The 10000-nt window shown below is 43.0% G+C and overlaps 1 protein-coding gene across 34 annotated transcripts in view; it reads right to left on the bottom strand.

The window, feature by feature from the left end:
- Positions 1 to 10000, bottom strand: part of Bbs9 (Bardet-Biedl syndrome 9) — a 423050-nt gene that overhangs the window by 223442 nt on the left and 189608 nt on the right. For all 34 annotated transcript variants that reach the window (XM_087561778.1, XM_087561774.1, XM_087561752.1 and 31 more), the window contains 2 exons: positions 9909 to 10000; positions 807 to 883 (listed from right to left, as the gene is read on the bottom strand). The exon at positions 9909 to 10000 is cut by the window's right edge and continues 87 nt beyond it. In XM_087561778.1, the coding sequence (XP_087417904.1) occupies positions 807 to 883; positions 9909 to 10000 (169 nt within the window). The remainder of the gene's footprint in view (positions 1 to 806; positions 884 to 9908) is intronic.

Raw genomic sequence — 10000 nt, 5'->3', positions numbered from 1 at the left:
GTGCTGTGCTCCTCTCGAGCGCTCAGCACTACTACAGTGTATGAAAGACTATAAACCTTCAAACCTTGAGAGGGTCCACTAAAAAGCATTACCTCATTAAACCTTTTTATTTTTCAGATTTATTCTTATTTTATATATATGGGTGATTTGCCTGTTTCTATACACTATGTGTGTGCCCACAGAGGCCAGAAGAGGGCATCAGATTCCCTAAAAATGGAATTAAGGATAGTTATGAGCCACCATTTGGGTGATGAGAACCAAACCTGGGTCTTCTGAAAAAGCAGTCAGTATTCCTAACCACTAAGCCATCTTTCCAGGTTCATCTCATTAACTTTATAAAAGGATCTAGGAGTGTGTTCAGACAGTTTAAGAGCCTCTTTGTCCCCCTCACCTTTCCTTTTGTAAACAAATCCTGCCAAGGTGCCCCTCTCTGGCACTAAGAAAACAGTGATGTTTTTGTCTAGAACTCTGTTTCCCAACCTCTGGGTTGTGACTCCTTTGAAGGTCAAAAGGCCTTTACATAGGGTCCACATATCAGATATCCTGCATATCATATATTATATCATATATTTACCTTAGGACTCATAACAGAAGCAACATTATAGCAATGAAGATAATTTTATGGATGGGGGTCATCACAACATGAGGAACTGCATTAAAAGGCCACAGTATCAAGAAGGCTGAGAACCACTGCTCTAGAAAGTAACAAAATCTGAAATGTGTCATCCACCCATTAGTTCCTGCCAAGACGCCTAGAACTTAAGTCAGTTTGATCACAATGCACAGCACACAGTACATCTACCTACAGACACAGAATCCAGGGCAGAAGACACTGCAGCGGAGACTTTCAGGTCATCCTCCTGTTCTGTCAAGGGCCAAACACCTGGAAATAAGAAACATAAAGTAAGACGCGCTGCATACGGTTTACATATGTGTCACACACCAAATTGTAAATACCCATGAGTTGAAAATACAATGAATTATAAAGTTAGCGGTTTTACACCAATTCTTCCCGCAATAACACTTTGAACAAAAGCTCTTTCTCCAGCTCCACCCGAGTGCTGAGCCACTAGTACTGGCATTGCAGTCGTGTCCCCGCTGGTGAAAGCCTGGACAAGAACAACCGACTGAAGCTAAGACGGCTCTGACTGTCGTCACGCACAAGGTAGAGATCGTCTGACTTCACAGGTCTGTACCCAGAACTTGCCATGAACAGGGTGCCCTAGGAGGGTCGCCATTATCAGGAACTGATGAACACTAAGACAGCTTAAATACCTATGTATCTTCATAAAGAGGTGATTAAATAAAATCTGATATCCACATTATTCAATAGTTCAAAGCAGTAAGAATTTCATAAATCCATATACACTGATATGAAAGGACTCAGATATACCTCTTAATGTTTTAAACAGCAAGATAGAGTACAGCCTAACATGAACACATCTGTGTAAAGCATATACATGATACTGAATATTTCTTAGAAATACTCAAAACTCAATAAGGTTCGAACTCAAAGGGTAGAACTAGGATGTAGGGCCAAAGAGGTGTGCTTTGCGTGTTTATCTTCCTAGTACTGTCTGAACTACTCTTGACACACAATTACCATATGCACATGCCTATACTACATATACATACCACATATAAATTCATATACCTGGAATAAATATATATACATATACTTAATGCACATACATATGCCACATACATATACAATATACTGCATGCACACATATATACCACAGACACATGCATATACCACAAGTGCATGTATGCATATATGTGCATACACACACACACACACACACACACACACACACACACACGGCACGGTTTTGTTAAAGGTTACTGTGTCCCCCAAGGTATATATCTTTTAAGTGTGGTCTTGGTCTTTATCATGGTGAGGAGAGGTTGGATCATTGAAAGGTGAGGTCTAATAGGAGGTCCTTCAGTCACTGAGGGAACTGCTCTCAGAAGAAACTGACAGCAATCCCAGTCTTCTGCTAGTTTTCACAAAAAGATTGCTATGAGAAACCCCTTCTTCTCTGTGTCCCTGGTTTACCATACACATTTGCCCTCAGACATACTTCCACTTATACAGAACCAATTTCTGTGAAGTACTACTAGACATAAGTCAGTCTTGGATTCAAGCCCTTGAATCTCTCCCAACTATTAATGAAATAAACCTTTCCTTCTCGTAAATACTCAGCTTCAAGTCTTTTGTTATAATTGAAGGTCATTTGAATCTGATTGGACCAGGGAGTGGCACTATTAGGCCTCGCTAGAGTAGATGTAGCCTTGTTGGAATAGCTGTGTCCCTGTGGCGCTGGGCTTTGAGACACTCTTCCTAGCTGCCTGGAAGTTAGTCTTGTTTGCTTTCAGAACAAGATGCAGAACTCTTGGCTCCTTCTCCAACACCAAGTCTGCCTGGATGATTCCATGCTTCCTGCCATGATGGTAATGGACTAAACCTCTGAACCTGTGAGCCAGCCCCAATTAAATGTCATCCTCTATAAGAGTTGCCTTGCATGGTATGTTCTCACTAAGAGATATTAGCAAAGAAAAAAAAAAGGTGCAGAATACTCAACATACAATTCATAGAACTCAAAAAGGTCAACAAGCTGAAGGGCCCAAGTGAGGATGCCCCAGTCCCACTTGGGAGGGAGAAGAAAGGAGTGAGGGACAGAGGAGGGAAAGGGAATAGGGGTAGGGGGAGAGGGGAACATGATCTGGTATTGGGTGGGGGGAAAAGAACTGAAGCCCTGAGGGCCAGCAAAAAGAATGGAAATAGGGGACCTCAGGAGGAAGGAGGTTGGGAGGACCCTCTATAATGTACCAGAGACCTGAGCAGTGAGAGACTCTCAGGACTCAAAGAGGGGGACCCTAGATGAAATGCCCTATAGTGAGGAGCGGGAACTTAATGAGCCTGCCTCCAGCAGAAAGATAGGGCATCAAATGAGAGATGGGTTTGCTATCCCACAGTCAAAGCTCTGACCCATAATTCTTCCTGTTTGAAAGAAATGTGAGGTGGAAATGGAGATGAGCCTGAGGAAAAGAAGGTCCAGCAACAGGCCCAGCAAAGTGGGATCCAGCTCAAGGAGAGGTCCCAAGACCTAACACCATTACTGAGGCTATTGGACATTCACACAAAGGGAACCTATCATGACTGCCCTCCCAAAGACCCAACAAGCAGCTGAAAGAGTCAGATGCCGATATTTGCACCCAACCATGAACAGAAGCTGCTGACCCCTCTGTTGAATTAAGGAAAAGCTGGAGGAAGCTGAGGAGGAGGGCAACCCTGTAGGAGGACCAGCAGTCTCAATTTACCTGGACCCCTGAGATCTCTCAGACACTGGATCACCAACCAGGCAGCATACACCAGCTGAGATGAGGCCTCCAACACATATACAGCAGAGGACTCCCGGGTCTGGGTTCAGTCAGAGAAGATACACCTAACCCTCAAGAGACTGGAGGCCCCAGGAAGATTAGAGGTCTGGTGGGGTGGGGGGGTTGGGGGGGTAGGGAGATAGGGAGGAGGTATAGGATGTGGAACTGTTGGGGGTTGGGGTGGACCAGGAGGGGAATAAAATCTGGAGTGTAAAAATAATTAATTAATTAGTTAATTTAAAAAAACGAGTTGCCTTGGTCATGGTATCTGTTCACAGCAGTAAAGCCCTAAGATACTAGACTAACAAACACATACTATTTCCATAATTTTAAATGTCCTTGTTGCATAAAGAAATATAACAAAAAAGCAGGTTATTCTAAATTTAAAAATGTAAATTATCTTTATGCATATGAAAAAATGTGTATGTTTATAGACATATATGTGTTTATAGTCATGCATATATGTGCTTAGGTAACATTTTAAGTAATGTGCACACAAGTGCACACACATCAGATGGTTGACTGCCTAGCCAGCATTCACCGTTCCCCTTTCTCCTTGTGACCAATCCTGGTTTTGGTGAAATATTCAACTTCACTACAGAAAAACGTTTGTTCCTCTCTGGGCTCCAGGGTCGAATCTAATCACAGAGGTTCCATTCCAATAACTGACGTTTTAGGCATGAGCACAGCTCTTGGTTTCAGGACCAGTGGACAGGCAAGGAGGTTGGGGCTGAGCAGTGGACTCGTAGGCTTTTACGAAAGTCTTTTTCCCTAAAAGGGAGATCCTGAAGAACGGCCATCTTTATTCAATGCCTGATGCATCTGCAGCTACTCAGGATCACTGGAAGGAAATCTCTGTGCACTGAGGATGAATGGCTGAGAACACCGGGGTACAAAGGTAACGCCATTGACGCAGTGTCTCTCAGCAGAAAGACTGTCCTATACCACCACGAGGCAGTCCCACCACTGCAGAAAACTCTGGAAAGGAAATCTAAACCTAGTAAGAATACAGAAAGCCGTTCGCTGTCCACTTGACATCCTTTCCCAAAAGTAGCTCAATTTGTCCAGCAGAACGGCCATCAGCAAAGCCCACTAAACTTTCTGGCCTGTTCTGTAGATTGGAAGGGCCACTGAGATAAAAGCTGGAGCTGCTCAGGGTGTGGCTTCCAGGAGAGCTCCTCCAGGGGCTGACTCAGCTGCAGATGTGAGGCAGAAGTTCCAGAAGCATTCCTGAACCAAGACATGATGCTGGAATGGAGGCTTCAGAAGCCCTGAAGACTGGAACTGTGGCTCCGACCCTGAACTGCCGGCTACCCAGCTTCTTTTCCAGGAGAAACAAACAAACCTCTCTCCTCCATCTAAGCCGCTGTATCCTGGCATTCTGTTACCCACGCACAACCAGAATGAACAAACCAAGTTCAGCTGCTCCCGACCCTTGGAGATAGCATCAACTAAGCTAGCCCACGTGTATTTCACTTATTGCACTTATATTTATCCTGCCCAGGTCTGTCTGCACTCTCTACTTGGCTGAAAGTACACTGTCGGTACCTCTCTTAACTATCACATCCAGGCCTTTGTGAACACAGGAAGTAAAAAACCAAGTGCTTAAGTCATATGACTGCCTCTTCAAATTTCCCACCGAAAAAGGTTCCTGACTACTCCTAACAAAAACACTTGGCAGGATTCATACTAGCACTCTGAATTTCAAAAGCTGCACCATATACAAAGAAATTATTACTATAATTTCATGCTTGTAACATACATTCCTTATATAACTTACACACATAAAATTAACTTCACATTTTTATTGCAGTAGACATACAGCATGTGTCTAACAAAATACCTTCTTTAAATTGGCAATAGATTTTTCTACAACCTTTCTTTGAAAGTTTTTAAAAGCTTGAATTATAGAGTATAGTCCACAAGAAAATGAACTTTTTATTTTAAGGTTAAAGATGTCTTCATCAAACCCCTCTGCTGAGAGTTCCGGAGGCTGTGCACAAGAGGAGACAGAAACACTCTAAGATCCAGAGAGAATGGAGGGCACCAAGGAATATGAAATCATAGAGAATGTGGTAGCATGCACTGGGTACTGTGGTAGCATGTGCTGGGTACTGTGGTAGTAGGCACTGGGTACTGTGGTAGTAGGCACTGGGTACTGTGGTAGCAGGCACTGGGTACTGTGGTAGCATGCACTGGGTACTGTGGTAGCAATGTACTGGGTACTGTGGTAGCAGGCACTGGGTACTGTGGTAGCAATGTACTGGGTACTGTGGTAGCAGGCACTGGATACTGTGGTAGCAATGTACTGGGTACTGTGGTAGCAGGCACTGGGTACTGTGGTAGCATGCACTGGGTACTGTGGGAGTAGGCACTGGGTACTGTGGTAGCATGCACTGGGTACTGTGGTAGCAGGCACTGGGTACTGTGGTAGTAGGCACTGGGTACTGTGGTAGCAGGCACTGGGTACTGTGGTAGCATTCACTGGGTACTGTGGTAGCAATGTACTGGGTACTGTGGTAGCAGGCACTGGGTACTGTGGTAGCAATGTACTGGGTACTGTAGTAGCATGCACTGGGTCCATGTAAGTCCAAGCCAGACGGGGTCCCACACTGAGAGGGGAAGATGGACACAGCTGCCAACCCTAACCGAGAAGCTCTCTTTAACTAATAACCACTTGCGAAGAAGAGCGTCTCTCCAATGGAGTTGCACTAGATACAGACACCATATATAAAGGTAGCCCTGTCCAGCTGTAGACAGCTAATTCAAGTCAGCGGTATTTCTGTACAAGTTTTGTCTCGTATGGCTCTGTTTGGGCATCTTTTATCTTACTGGTCTTTTGCTTGTATACCATGGTTACCAATGTTGTATTTTTATGGTGTGTGTGTGTGTGTGTGTGTGTGTGTGTGTGTGTGTGTGAGAGAGAGAGAGAGAGAGAGAGAGAGAGAGAGAGAGAGAGAGAGAGATTTTTTAGGTTTTTTGTTTTTGTTTTTTCCTACAGTTTGTGTTCTTTTTGTATCTGCCTGTTTGTTTTCTAAAGAGAGAGAAAAAGAAGTCAAGAAGCTGGATGGGTGGGGATGTGGGGAAGATCTGGGTGGAGATAGGGAACAGACACTGTGGTCAAAATATATATATATGAAAAAATTTAAACAAAAGCCATTGTACTAAAGTATCATTAAAATGAATTAGGAGCTGCAGGAATTCCAAGTTATGGCTTTTATCATCTATAGTAAAAAGAAAAGTCATTTCCTATAATGAAAAGTATTTAGGTAAACAGAAATATCAAACTTTCATAAAGGAACAGAATACTAAACAGTCTTTACATCTAGAAATAAACTACAGTAAAATCACCTACTTTTATTAAAGATTTATTTATTTTATGTATGTGAGTTCACTGTCGCTGTCTTCAGACACAGCAGAAGAGGGCATCATGTCTCATTACAGATGGCTGTGAGCCACCATGTAGTTCCTGGGAATTGAACTCAGGACCCCTAGAAGAGCAGTCAGTGCTGTTAACCACTGAGCCATCTGTCCAGCCTTGTTTCTTTTTCAGGAATGAAACCAAATAAAGGTAATGTAAAAGTACAGAGATGTTCAAACACCAATCAAACTTCGAGACGATGTAAAGAATCACCTGTCACCAGTCTGTGGATCCATTCCAAGCTTAGGTAATACAGTCTACACTCACCACAGAAACCAGACAAAAAGGCACCATGGCAGAAGGTGGACAGGTCCAGAGAGGAGGGGTGGAAGCATATAGATGGTGCCAAGGGGCAATGGGGAAATCGGGAGGGATGGTTAAACTCGGGAGTCAGGAAGGTAGGCCATGCATGGGGCAGGGAAGAATGATTCTAAGAATGTTTGGAAAGCTATTGCTTATGATCACAGGAAAATAAAAGTATAATAAATGTATGTATACATGCATATAGAGTTTGGTGAAGACATACAAGCTGTGGTGATAATGTTGGCCACAAGAGTCACACACTATTTGACACAAACCCATAGCAGGCATGGGAAACCTCTCTCTGCATCAAGAGACTCTTAGGGGGGTTGGGGCCATTGCCATGGCCCTGGACTGCCTCTCAAAACTTGAACGTAAGGCAGTTTCTGAAGACACCACATACTTCGGGCACAAGACTTGGAAGAACTGAGCTGGAATTGATCTGGAAGCCTCCTCCCTGAGGAGCAGCTCTTGCTATGGTGCTATGCAAGCTGCCAAAGGAAACACACCATCAGTGGTCGGACCCAGGGGTGAGGCTTACAAACCATGACAATGACCAGCAAAGCAGGATGTCCCCAAGGATGCAATACTGTACTTATGTCCAAGAGCCAAACAATTAGACTTAAGGTTGGCTCAGTAGGAGGCAAACTGGGCCCAGTGGTGTAAACCCAGGCAACTAGTGTAGCTGGTGAGGTCATGGAGTCTAAGGGAGAGCCGACTACTGCCACCCTACTAAGTGAGTATAATTACTAACTGTGCCCCAAATCTTATCCATAAATTCACAAATAAATGTAGCTTCCATGCATCAAAGAAGACAGTCACAGAAATCCACAAGTGTAAAAAAGATGAAGAGACCACCTACTGTGGTGAGTCCAACCCCAACTGTCACGTCTACAACACAACCCTACCCCTAGGGCTTGGAGAGCACTGTGGAAGAGAAGGTTTCAACTGCAAGAGGCAGAGGACCAAGATGTCTGCTGCGACATGGTGTCTTCTACACATCCCAGGGAAGCTGAATCTATACAGTCTTACCAACATGGTTACCTAATCACAATTGTACAATGGTACCAGCAGGTAACGTGCCAACATGGATAGAAAACTCTCACTGGGCTTACGCCTGGATAAAGAGCATCAGTCAGTCAAGGACTGCTGAGAGAGAATCAGTCCACTCCAGGGACAAGCAATACTAAAGGAACTTAGCAGGCTGGGTGTGAGAGAGAGAGAGAGAGAGAGAGAGAGAGAGAGAGAGAGAGAGAGAGAGAGTGTGTGTGTGTGTGTGTGTAGTAATAATAATAATAATAATAATAATAATAATAATAATAATAATAACAACAACAACTAAAGGAGAAGAGGTCATGGCTTTGAAGAGTGAGAGAACATGGGAGGACCTGGAGGGCGAAAAGAAAGAGTGAAACTGATTCTCAAAAAGTAAAATAAATATATTTCTTAAATGATGCTATTTCAAGATATACAAAAGGGTCAAGGAAATGGCAAGCAACTCATCGAAATCTTTTCACTAGGGCTACCGGGAGGTAACATTTAGCTGTATGGAATTTTTTACACCATTTACATAACTCATGTTAGGTAAAGGAAGGGCAAAAAGTCTTAAGACAAAAACTTTGGAGTAAAACCCACATTAATTAATAAGCTTGAGAAACATATATATCAATCTTCTCCAAGTATGACCTAAAATGGTGAAGATATAATTCCATTCATCCTCCAAACACTGGCATCAAAATGGGAAGCTTAGACCGGACACATCCGTTCCCACCACCTTCCATCTAATGAGGGGGTGCTGACAAGAGGCTATGGAGCCCTCCGCCTCAGTGGTTCACTTTACGAATGTTCTATAAGGACACGGGAAGCTGAAACATAACGTCTTTGCTTTTAGTACTCCTGCTTGAATATATCATCACCTCGGTTCCTTAGAACCAGAGGAGTAAAGTCTGGGTAATACAGATCAAAATGCACAATCCTAGTGCAGCGAACGTATCCGGATTAGAGGGCTCTGTCCTCCTGGCTGGCCTTTGATGCTCCGTTTCTTTTATTATTCTACTTGTTCTAACAGTTCTTTTATGTGAAAACGGTCCGTACTTTTTCTCATTAGGAAAATACTTTTACCTGACCCTGAAAAGGGAACTTGAAGTAATGATTTTCACATGTTCAACATCAGCTGTAGGATTGGTGTTTTGTTTCTCCTTTTAATTTACAATGAAATTACACCCTTGTGAGTCCCAACATAAAATAACATTGAGTTACTCAAAACCCAGGAACTGAAAATATCATCAGGCTCTGAGTCATTAGGAGTCAGAGTATCACAGGCCACACTCCACTTGGATGGCTAATTAACTCCAAGCATAAATTATATCATCTAAGCTGCAAATTACTGCACTTTTAGTAACAAAGTGGCAATTCATGTACTACTTGGATTTCTTTTCAAAGCAGCAAGTGAAGCCAAGTATATTGTAAGTGAATAATGGACCACTGAGAGCTTCAACACTCTCCTCACAGCCTGAAACCACAAAGAAGTTCTTCTGCTTCACTGAGAGGGCAAAATATTTAAAGTCTAGATGGAGCTGTCCCTGCAACACAGTAACCAAAATATTATCTCCAGTAAGACTGGCTTTCAACAGCCACCTACACAAAGTCAACACAAGGACCTTGTACGCCAAGAGCAATGTTTACGTCTTTAACTCTGCCTGGGAGTGAATTAACTAACATTTACAAAACAATATCCACATACAATCTAAGGTAGATTTTACATTAACGTTAAAAGTATCCAATAAAACTGTAAATGGTATACCTTGCGATTTTACATCTTTGATGATTTTCTGAAGTTCTTTCAATTCTACATCAAGTTCGTCATAGTTGAGCTCTCTTGATTCAACTTTTGGA

The sequence above is a fragment of the Rattus norvegicus genome, chromosome 8 (genome assembly GCF_021556685.1).
Source record: "Rattus norvegicus strain SHRSP/BbbUtx chromosome 8, alternate assembly SHRSP_T2T, whole genome shotgun sequence".
Taxonomy (NCBI): domain Eukaryota; kingdom Metazoa; phylum Chordata; class Mammalia; order Rodentia; family Muridae; genus Rattus; species Rattus norvegicus.
This window is presented reverse-complemented; position numbering and strand designations above follow the sequence as displayed.